Below are 11,754 nucleotides of genomic sequence, written 5' to 3'. Positions count from 1 at the left end.
CCACATATCGACCTGCGATGACTCTGTGGAACACCACCAGGTTGGAAAGCAGTTTGTGATAAATCGACTTTGGACTTGCGATTAACATATATAGCTAGCTTGTTATGACTATTTGAAAAAGGTGTAGTTAAATTTGCAAGAGTCGCAATGATAAAGTTTGCTTAGGCATCATTCTCTACACTTGTCAATTGATTTGTTCGCCTTTCTACAATCCACATCAATAGGCTTCAAGATACACTGCGTGAATTAACAAATATCAGGGGGTGTAATGAGCCCGTATACATGACGTACACGGAGAGATATACTGACATTTAAGGACATCGATGTATAAGGACTGAGTAATGATCAGTATATGTTTGATTCCTTATTCCTATGTATACTAGATGTTGCACATGACCGTATACTAAGTGTTAGGACATCGTATAGCCAGTATTTCACCAATTGTTATGAAGCTACAAATTTACGTTATTTACTTATATACAACTACTGAAGATATTTCTATACTGAATATTTACTGAGAGGCAGTTTTTTTCTGTACCCTTTCCCGACAATTTTGTCTGGACATAAGTGTATACTGTTTTGTGTACTGATTATTACACATAACCGTATACTAAGTATTAGGACACCCTATATCCAGTTTTTCACCAAGCATTATAATGCTTTAAATTTACTTGCATACAGGTACTGCATATATATTGCACTAAAAATTTACTGAAAAGCAATTTTTCTGCACCCTTTCCGACAATTTTGTCAGGACACAAGTGTATACTGTTTTGTATACTGATCATTACGCATAGACGTATACTAAGTGTAAGGATATTGTATAGCCACTATTTTTACTAATTATACCAAAGCTCTTAATTTGCTCATCTATAACTACTGCGGAAATTCTTACCCTAAAGCTGTTAGAGATTTTTCACTTTACCACTCTTCAGCAACTTTGTCAGGACACAAGTGCATACTGTTTTGGATACTGTTAATTACACATAACTGTGTACCAAGTGTAAGGACATCGTATATCCGTCATTTTACCAGTTATTCCAAAGCTTTTAATTTGCTTACCCATAGCTGCTGAAGACACTCTTGTCCTAATCGACGAAGTTGCATCATTTAATTTGAATGGGTTTGGTCAGTTGGGCTAGTTTGGCAGTTTTAGACAACACTGTGCCATTTTCACCAGTTGGGTCATTTCAGCCTGTTTGGCCATTTGAGGTAGTTGGGTCATTTGAAACAATTTTTGTTATTTGAGTGAGTTTTGTCATTTCAGTCAATTGAGTCATTTGAGGTAGCTGTGCCATTTGAAGCAGTTGGTAACTTCAGCCAGTTGGGTCATTTCAGCTAGTTGCTAGTTAGTTGAAACAATTGGATCATTTGAACTGATTTACTCACTTGAGCTGGTTGGCAATATTAGAGAGTTGCATCATTTGAACTGATTGAGTTATTTGATCCAATTGGGTCATTTGAGGCAGTTGGGTCATTTGAACCAATTTTGTCATTTGAGTGAGTTTGATTATTTCAGCCAGTTGGGTCATTTGAGGCAGCTGTGCCATTGAAGGCAGCTAGTCATTTCGACCACGTGTGCCATTTTAGCAAGTTGGGTCATTTTAGGTGGTCGAGTCATTTGAAACAATTGGACCATTTAAACTGGTTACTCATTTGAGCCTGTTGGTTCATTATATTTGAGGCAGCTGAGCCATTTGAGGCAGCTGTGCCTCTTGAGGCAGTTGGTCATTTCAGCCAGTTGGGGTCATTTGAGGCAGTTGGGTAATTTCAAACAATTGCATCATTTGAACCAGTTTACTCATTTGAGCTGGTTGGGTCATTTGAGGCAGCTGTGCCATTTGAGGCAGTTGGCCATTTCAGCCAGTTGGTTTCATTTGAGGTAGTTGGGTAATTTCAAACAATTGCATCATTTGAACCGGTTTACTCATTTAAGCCAGTTGGGCCATTTGAGACAGTTGCATCATTTGAAGCGGTTTAGTCATTTCATACAATTGGGCCATTTGAGGCAGTTGGGTCATTTGAACCAATTTTGTCATTTCAGCCAGTTGAGTCATTTGAGCATGTTTGACCATTTGAGACAGTTGCATCATTTTAGGGTTTGGTCATTTGATCCAATTGGGTCATTTAAGGCAGTTTGGTCATTTGAACCAATTTTTGCATTTAAGTGAGTTTGGTCATTTCAGCCAGTTGGGTCATTTGAGGCAGCTGTGCCATTTCAGCAAGTTGGGTCATTTGAAACAATTGGATCATTGTAACCAGTTTACTCATTTGGGCCTGACTGGTCATTGGAGAAAATTGCATCATTTGAACTGGTTTAGTCATTTATGGAATTGGGCCATTTGAGGCAGTTGGGTCAATTTGAACCAATTTGGTCATCTAAATGAGCTTGGTCATTTCAGTGAGTTGGGTCATTTGAGGCAGCTATGCCATTTGAGGCAGCTGTGCCATTTAAGGTAGCTGTGCCATTTGAGACAGCTGTGTCATTTGAGGCAGCTGTGCCATTTGAGGCTGTTGGTCTTTTCAGCCAGTTGGGTCATTTCAGCAAGTTGGGTCATTTGAGCCGGTTTGGCCAATTGAGGCAGTTGCATCATTTGAACTGGGTTGGTCATTCAGCCAGTTGAGTCATTTGAACTGGCTTGGTCATTCAAAGCAATTTGGTTGACCAATTGAACTGGATTGGTCATTTGAGGCAACTGGGTTGACCAATTGAAATGGTTGGTCATTTGAGGTTTTTTGGGTCATTTCAACTGGTTTGGGAATTTGAGGCAATTGGGTCAACAGAGCTGGTTTGGTCATTTGCAGTAGTTGTGTTATTTGAACCAGTTTGGTCATTTGAGGCAATTGGGTCAATTGAACAGGTTTGGACAATTGAGGCAGTTGGGGAATTTTAACCAGTTTGGTCATTTTAGTAATTTTAGCAAGTCAGCTCATCTTACCCATTTGGATCATTGGAAGCACTTTGGTCATTTTAGAGAGTCAGTATCAGTGAACCTCTTTGATCATTTGAGACATTGTGATTGTTTGAGGCAGTTGAGTAATGACTGTAGTCAGTCTGGTCATTTGACACAGTCCAATCAGTTGATACAATCTATGATTTAAGTTTGGTGAAAATAATCTATAGTCCAAAGCTAAGAATCTTGCCAAAAAAACCCACACAAGAATAAAGGCAAAAAGTTGCACTATCCCGCTAGAGGTCAGTACCATCACCATACAGTTGTTTACTAAAGTAAAATTTCATTTATTTGCTAACTGTATTGCTAAGAATTACAGTGCAAACCACCACTGATGAAAATATATAGGGCCACTCACTTGACCTCAGGGGGTAAGCTAACTTATATACACTTGTGTTGAACAGTTTAACTAACAGAAAAAAAACAATGACTCCAACAATTACAGTAGACTCCTAGTTGGGTGAAAACCGGGTGTTTCAAACTTCTTTTTACAATATCTAAAGCAGACACCTGCTGCCACCCACTGGAATAAAAAAAAAATCCAAGAATATCTACTGACTGAAAACCAATTTTCACTGACCATGTATGTGTAGGGAAAAAAACTATATATTTACAAATGAAAGCATGGTTTCTTCAATTATAGCCAGACAAAAGAGAATGCCAAAGCCAAATGGCAACATCATCAGCTTTCAGAAAATAAGCATATTTGGATACTAAGGTTAGAGACAAAACAGTCTTGTTTACTGTCTGGTTAAGTAACATTACTTAACCTTACAAGTCTTTCAGAGCATCTTACATATTTCTGATCACCCTTTGCAGAGCATTACACTGCCCAAACAATATAAGTTCAGTTTCAATTGTTCTAATTGCTTTAAATTAGTTTTAAAAGTCATAATTGCCTTTAATATTCATACATGTAACCTAAGGTCAAGAGGGACAGCCACAACAATTTTCTCTTTACCATTAGCAGTGCCTAAGTTGTAGCTCAACTCAGCTACACCACATATACTACCAATCCTCATTACTGGAATAAAAGCTGCCACTGACTCAACTTCAAATGATGGCAGGCATGCTTGAATTGGTAAACCAAAGTAAAACCTTGCATGAGGGTGAACTTTGTACCAATGAACACAAGCCAGTGTGTAAGGTAGGTTCACATTTTCACCAGTTGGGGAATGGATAGTTATAGAGTGCTTGAAGAAGTATTGGACAATCCCTGTAAGAGAAAGAGGAAATAGTAGAGAGGATGAGTGCTATAAACATACATGTAGTAATCTTCTATGTTCTGTACAAAAAGCTTAAGAACTTAGATTCACTAAGATCTAGTGAATCTTACTTCTTCTATACATGTAGAGTATTGCTTTGTAATGTGATAAATAGCAAGACTGTTAAGTTGCAAACACTGAAAGTATTTACTATTATTGTCCTCTGCATCTAAATATACCAAGGTAATAACAGCAAAGGGTATGCTCAATCATTTTTTAAGCAGGTGTTTGTTGGGTTTGGTTCTCCTTTTGCTTGTTTGTCAATAAAGTATTTACTATACAGATTCAAACACAGAAGCCCATAAAAGGAGATAAACAAGTCTGCTTTGATTGAAAATCTTACGACACTGAAGGGCAAACTTAATATTTATTGCAGCAACTATAAAAGGGAAGTAAAAAAAATTGCCACAAGACAGATTCAAGGGGAAAAGAAAAAGTATTCCTCTACATTATATCACTGTTGTCTCCATTAATAATTCTTTGGAGAGCCAAAATATTTCTGACAAGGACATGTACATTCTGCATTTTTTTTAAGTCCACAGGAATAAATACACTGTATTTTCTCAACTAAAACCAGCATTTATCTGGAGCCTAGCATTTAATTTAGAAAATAGGGTAAAGTGTGACCCCTTATCGCACCTCACTGTTCTCACAAATCAAGTTCAGGCCAAAATGATTTCAAACTTTTTTTTTTTTTTCTACAGGTCTTTAAGTCATGGCAAAAAAATTAGAACAAGAGAATAAACAAATCAAACTAGTTTGAAAAATTTAAAATCATAACTACATTTGAACCACATGTACAAACTCACCTGGCCGCAGATCCACTGAAGCTGTATCCAAACCATTTGCACCATACCATTGCGCAAGTATACAGGCTGACCGTTCACTTCTTGAATACCAGGAGTCAAGTTTCTGGTCATAAAGTAGTAACTGTGAAAATTGACATGACAATTTGGGAACATAAACAATAGTGTCTTCCTTGTGTAGGAAAGTGTACATTGTTGTCAAGGCTTCAACTTCGTCATCACTCATGTAAACTTCCTTGATAGGAGATAACACTTGAATGGAGCATTTGTCAACAAATGACAAATGGAACAGGTCAGTTCCAGTGTCAGCTTTGAGTTTCATACTTTCTCTATATTCAGTTGGAGTCAAAGGATTCTTCTTTGTCTGTGCCAATGAGCCTTTATCTGCAGATGCTAACATGTCTTTAAATCCATCAAATTCTCTTGGCCATGACATGCCCCTCACTTGTTGCCGCTCAATAAATTTCCTCATCAATTGTACCTCAATCTGATGGTTGTTTACATGTAAAGCACCCAAAATACCATTGCAGCGCTCAAATGAGAAGCACCAGAATCCATAAACAGGACCAAAATCAAGGATACATTCACATAAATGGCAATGAAGATGCATGTTGGGTGTGATTTTAGAAGAACCATACAAATCTTCAACACTTCTGCAAAACTTGAGAAGAAGGTCATCAGCAATTTTCACTTGCGAAGTGGATATAACTGTTGAACACAGTATACAGCATGCTTTCACAAATAATTTCCAGCATTGTAAATGTCTGTCTGGTAGTATGTCCTTTAAAGCAAAGGATGAAAAAACCACTGCCCAGTTCTTAAATTGATCAGCAGTAAAACCTTTAAAGCCTGACGCAATCTTCGATGGAATTCGCCCGATACTGGAAGGCACTTTCAATTTGTTAATCCCTTTTTGAAGCACTTTGAAGTCCTGTTCATCCAGCAAGTTCAATTCTCTCCAAATCTTAAGCATTTTCTTTGTAGTACCCAGCATCAAGTTATGCATGGGATCAATGACGACACATGCAATGAAGTCAAAATATGGAAGGTGAATCAAAGATGAAAATCGCACTCCATTCACACTTTCCTTCTTTTCACGGCCTTTCTTTGAGGTTACTGAGTTGTGAACTCTCCAGACCTGCTCTCTATGATCAATGTTGGTGCGTAAATCCCAACTGTCTCGATCAAACTCAGAGAAATCTTGTTTCTCCCCAAATGATGACCTTGGAAACTCTTTCTTGCACTTGTTACAGCCTTTTCTTGCTGAAAAGCCCAGAAAACCACAAAGTTTGCGAGATGCTGGAATGTCACAGGTAACACAAAGAACAGCAAGCCGACAAAATCTGGGTCCTGTTGAGGGGCAGTCCAACCAAACACCATCCCAAAAGTCTAACAATTCTTCCACCAAAGGGTCCAGGAATGAATGTACATTTCGACTTGGTTCCTGAGGACCTGGAATTATTCCCACCACTGCTACATTTTCCTCTTTATTTCTTTCCTGTGGTGGCAAGTTTAGGAAACTTAAATAGATCACCCCAACACTATAAACAGAATCCTTGTATGGTTGAAACCAATCAAGATTCAACATGCATCCAAATGTATTGGGGGCATCAAAGAAGGGCTTTCCTTCTGCACTCTTGAAATTCTTCCAGACTCTTCCATCATAAATGTCTCCTAGGAAGTTAGGATCTCGAGGACACTTTTTGTATTGCTCACATTTCTCAGAAAATCCAGGACGATTTAGGAATTCTTGCAGGGTTTTCTTGACAGAACGGTAGCAAAACACTCTTTTTGCTTTTAAAATCAGTTCTCCATGTTTGGAGTGTACAGCTTTGAAAAGTGCTGCTCCACATGACCTTCTTTGGCTTCTATGTGGATGATGGGGAGATTCCACAAAGCTGCAACGTTCACCCTTCTTCCCTCCATTTGACAGAGTTCGTACACAGTCCTCAGGTTTGTAACATGAAGAACATTTTGGACAAACAATGAATTTCTCAATATCATCTCGATTGATTCCCAAATGCTTCCTAATCATATAGAGGGATTGGGGAAGTAGGTTTGACATTTGTTTTAGAGCCTTGCAATGAATTATTCTAGCCATTAGATCCAGTAGTCTTTTCAGAAAACAGAACAGAACATTCACTGCAGCATCTGACAAGTTGTGCATTACTTTCCACGTCATGACAAAAATAATTATAAGACTGATAGATGTGTTGCTCAATACTGATAAACTATTACTCTGCGTAGTGTTACTCTTATCAGTGGTAATATCATCATCCTCAGATGATGACAGTAGGTTTTTAAACTACAATTCAGCCTCATCATCAGTCTCTCCCTAAAAAGAAAAAAGGGTAAATGTGTAACTTTCAACCAATATTAAAAGAAAAAATACCCACTCAACAGCATTCTGTTTCTTTTACCGTGAAATTAACACAATGCCATTAAATACCCCTTCTTCATCACAGGAAAAGCTCAAAATACATTCTAGTCATGCAATGCTTTAGAGAAGTATACAAGTTACAAGTGGAATATTCCATGGTAATATTACTTCAAGAAAGCGTTGCATAACTATTTTATACTATGCCATTGAAAATACATGTACAGTGGCCAACACTATCAATGTGACCTATGCATAATGGGAAGGTTGAGTATTGCAATGAATTTCAGGTCAAACTGATTTTCACTACATGTAGTATGATTTGCATTTTCCTTCATTTAAGGATTATAGTAATAAACATGGAATGAGGGAAAATACATACATACATCCATTATTGACTTTCCCCAAAGAGGCTTTTCAAAGACAATACCAATTTGTTAAAAATATTGTCTTCATGTTGTCAAGTGGAGAAAAAAAAATTACAAATACAAATACAATATAAATATTTAATTACAAATACAGTTCAAATTCCTTTAAAATAGAATTAAGCTGAAAATTAATTTCAGTGCAGCTCTTTATTTTGTACATGCTCCACCCACTGAGCAGCAAAGGCTTATAACAGGCCAGATGATATTTACTGATGTATTAGTCAGACAATTAAAACATCTGGCTTACATGTAAACTGTCAGATGACTCAGCACTTGACAACCCATTACTGTCGTCACTTCCAGAAACATGTGTATCTGTTGGTTAAAGAGAAATATAGGTCACTTCAAAAGAGAGTGAGAGCACAGGTTTAGTCACCAGCAAAAAAAAAAAAACAAGTGCGTTTTTGCTCATAAAAATAACTAACTTCTTTTTCACTCAAAAAAGAAGTTGCATGATTCTCTATTGTGACACTTGCAACACCATATGCATTACAATCCCAACTATTCATATATCTGTTACCTTACATGTACATGTCAATGCCAAAAAGTTCACTCGTGAACACAAAATCGTAACAAGTCCAAGGAAAATTTTGTCTTGGAGGAATTACAATGATTTGTAAAACAGCATCTTATATTTCAGCTTAAAAGTGAGGCCTATAGGTCACAAACAATGAATAAACATGCACAACAAACTGCATTTTTGTGTCCCCTAGGTCTAGTTGCATAGCTGAATTGTGATATGTAAAAAGTGGTATTTTGCAATTAAATTTAGCCCCATCCTGGAGCGGGCTAACATCTGCAATACAAAACTGTACTTTATAAGCCAATTAACTTTAAGCCCTCAAAACTTCAATCTCACCCAAACTTTGCTTTCAAAGAAGGTTTATTCTGAAGGTGAATAACATTAAAGTTTGGTGTAAATAGATATATGAATATATACCTTGAAGTTCCGGACTTTCAGCGGTAAATTTTGCAACTTCAGAACATTCATCGCTTGATAAATCAAAGTCAAGATCCAGGTCGCTTGAATCTGAGTGAATTCGAAGATCTTGGCTAAGCAATTCATCTGTGTAATCTAAGATCAAAAATAAAATTAGACACAGTTACATCGACAGGCAGTTTGAAAAGCCGACCAAACAAAAGCAAACAACAACCATTCAAAGTCACACTGACTTACCAATTTTTGCATTATCGACGGTCTTCCTTCGCTTGTGGGCATTAAACGTCCTGATCGAGACCAGACGATCGCAGTGATCACAACAACAACAACAACAACAACAGCATTTATTTAAACACGATAAAAAATTCAGCAAAAGCTGATGTGGTCGTGTACGGACAATAAAACTAAATTCCTAACTAAATCCAATAAAACTAAATTCCTAACTAATTATAAGAAGACTAATGTAAGATTTCTACATATTTTCAACAATAAAAATTCTACATAGTACATCATTATAACATACGTGGCTTAAAAATACACTTGAGTGACTTTTTAAAAGCGTCAACGTCTTGAATTGATCTCATTTGATTTTCCAGAGCGTTCCACCGAGTAATTGACTTGTATGAGCATGATTTCTTGACCATATCGGTCTTAGGTCTAGGTAACTTAAATGTCATTTTCCTCCTGAAGTCGTAGCTACTTACATACTTTTCAAAGTGACGGCTCATAGGACGTGGCAAAAGATTATAATAAGCCTGATGCGCTAAGATTAGTAATCGTTTCTCATACATAATCTCTAAGGTATTCCATTTTGCTGTGGCAAGAACCTCCTTGCTTGGAGTACACCAATCCAAGTTAAATATTATTTTCGCCGCTCTAACATGTATAGATTCTAAGCTTGAGAAAAATACTCGACCACAAGAGCCCCAAACTAACATACCATATGTCACAGACGGCAGAATAACCTTAAAATAGAAATCAATTCTTGCCTGTATAGGAAGGAAATACAAGGATTTAAGTAAATTCAACTTCTGCGTATATGACTTAGCTAATTCCGGTACATGATGATCCCATTTAAGAGCATTATCTATCTGAACACCTAGGCATCTTGCAGAAACAACCTCCCCGACAACATAATCACCCATCTTAATAGCTTGTTTTGGCCCAGTAAATTTTCCGCGTCCACCAAGCAATATACATTCCGTCTTGGTGGGATGTGGAGTGAGACAGTTCTCGCAACACCATGTATATAGCCTTGCTAGTACTTCATTCAACTTGGAGGCCACCAGATCATAGGTCGGAGCTGAGACATAGACGGTGGTATCGTCTGCGTACATGTGAAGCTGTGGGTCACCATCTATTCCCTCAGTAATATTGGGCAGATCATTACAGAAGATGGAAAACAGGGTAGGGCCCAGCACCGACCCTTGAGGTACACCAAAAGTAACTGGCATAGCTTGAGATTGACACCCATTAATCGTCGTTACTTGCGTTCTTCCAGAGAGGTAATCTCTTATCCAACACCACAAGTCCCCAGCTACACCAAGACTTTGAAGTTTTCGGAGCAGAATGGAGTGGGGAATTGCGTCAAACGCCTTACGAAAGTCTACAAAAACCACGCCTACAACATGTTTCTTGTCGATCGCTTGTCTCCAGTCATCCGTTATTTTCACTAACAACAGCTCGGTGGAATGACCTTTTTTATACGCCCACTGGTGAGGGTTCCCAAGTCCTTGTTCAGTGACATGCGACGGTAGATACATGAACGTTACTTTGTGTCGAGTTGGTATTCGGCAATTCGTTGGCCAGTTTTTCGCCTATAGTTGAGAAATGTTCATTAAGTATGTTCGCTTTGTCCAGATCGGAGGTGACAACTTTTCCATCCGCATTCCTGATCCCTAATATCGGGGTAATCGATTTGCCGTTTGTCGCATTTTTTACCAGTCTCCAGTAGGATTTACAATCCTTCACTTCATTGAACAGTTCCAAATAGTATCTGCTCTTAGAAAGCCTCACTTCCCGTGTCACTCTATTCCGCAACTCCGAATACTCAGCCCACAGGTCTGGATCACCCAGACGTTGTGCCATTTTAAGCATTTTGAAACGTTTATTCATCAAGTGCCGTATTTGCGGTGTTATCCAAGGTACCGAGACGCTCCTAATTTTAACTTCCCTGTAAGGCGCATGCACCTGACAGATATCTTTGAATATGCGTAACCACGCCCAATAGCAATCGTCTGGATCGTTAAACACTGAACATACTGACCACGGGGCACTCTCGATATCCTTCACAAAAGTAGCTTGATCAAATCTTTTGAAGGTGCGGGCCCTGACTATCTTTGGAGGCGGCCTTTTTATTTTGGACCATATTGTAGCAAGAACCAGCTTATGATCTGAGATTCCCAACTCAGTTGTTTTAATAGTTCCTTTGATAATCTCCGGCTTGCTGGTAATAACCAAGTCAATCAGTGTTTTTGTCTCACTTGTAACTCTTGTTGGCTGGCTCCTATCGTTCATTACGCTATAGCTGAATTGCTGGAGTATATCTTGTAATCTTCTACCGGCGTATGATGTAACACCCTTGTAGCTACGAAAATAGTCCGAGTTAAAATCACCGACAAGCACCACATTCCTGTGCCTAAATCTTTTCTTCTTCCTCTTCGAACAATACACAATTTTCTCTTTTGCAGGTAAAACAGAATTCATTTCCTCCACCAACGTGACTGGAAAACTATGCTAACTCGTTGAAAAAAGGCTTGGCTGCGAAGCTCACGCAGCCGCTTCGTGGTTATTTGTTGGTTCTTTGTGGCGGGAATTTTCAGTTCACGAGGTTCGCTGATTCAGACTGTTTCTCGACTTATGCAAATTCTTCTGCGGTTCAAATAGTGTTATTCATCTGATTTCAAAAACATGGATCGGAATTCCAGCGCACAAAGTCGCGGTAGTGCACCAAGCAATTTTTATTCAATATCACGGACTCCATC

General features: G+C 38.3%; 2 protein-coding genes across 2 annotated transcripts; both read right to left on the bottom strand.

Annotated features, from left to right (window-relative positions):
• Window positions 1–3,213: 3,213 nt before the first annotated feature.
• Window positions 3,214–6,170, bottom strand: LOC149047805 (uncharacterized). The gene is made up of 2 exons (XM_089202037.1): window positions 5,029–6,170; window positions 3,214–4,170 (listed from the first exon to the last, which is right to left on the bottom strand). The coding sequence occupies exons 1-2, from the start codon at window positions 6,029–6,031 to the stop codon at window positions 3,863–3,865; spliced, it is 1,311 nt and encodes a 436-aa protein (XP_089058163.1). The 5' UTR covers window positions 6,032–6,170; the 3' UTR covers window positions 3,214–3,862.
• On the bottom strand, window positions 6,103–9,090 carry LOC149047804 (uncharacterized). Its single transcript, XM_089198740.1, has 5 exons — window positions 9,008–9,090; window positions 8,771–8,905; window positions 8,078–8,145; window positions 6,164–7,360; window positions 6,103–6,126 (listed from the first exon to the last, which is right to left on the bottom strand). Exons 4-5 carry the CDS (start codon window positions 7,205–7,207, stop codon window positions 6,103–6,105), a joined length of 1,068 nt encoding a protein of 355 aa, XP_089054866.1. The 5' UTR covers window positions 7,208–7,360; window positions 8,078–8,145; window positions 8,771–8,905; window positions 9,008–9,090.
• Between the last annotated feature and the right edge of the window lie 2,664 nt (window positions 9,091–11,754).

The sequence above is a fragment of the Pocillopora damicornis genome, chromosome 3, assembly GCF_964200805.1.
Source record: "Pocillopora damicornis chromosome 3, jaPocDami1.2, whole genome shotgun sequence".
In the NCBI taxonomy this organism is placed as follows: domain Eukaryota; kingdom Metazoa; phylum Cnidaria; class Anthozoa; order Scleractinia; family Pocilloporidae; genus Pocillopora; species Pocillopora damicornis.
The sequence above is the reverse complement of the archived record's forward strand: the minus strand, read 5'-3'. Positions and strand labels throughout refer to the sequence as shown.

Bases quoted from the DNA above. Each gene is read 5' to 3' on its own strand.
- LOC149047805 (XM_089202037.1), bottom strand. From the start codon at position 6,031: ATGCATAACTTGATGCTGGGTACTACAAAGAAAATGCTTAAGATTTGG. The intron at 4,171-5,028 runs GTGAGTTTGTAC...TTTCTCTTACAG, and splicing joins TTCAGTGGATCTGCGGCCAG to GGATTGTCCAATACTTCTTC.
- LOC149047804 (XM_089198740.1), bottom strand. From the start codon at position 7,207: ATGACGTGGAAAGTAATGCACAACTTGTCAGATGCTGCAGTGAATGTT. The intron at 6,127-6,163 runs GTCTGGAGAGTT...CCTCAAAGAAAG, and splicing joins ACATTGATCATAGAGAGCAG to GCCGTGAAAAGAAGGAAAGT.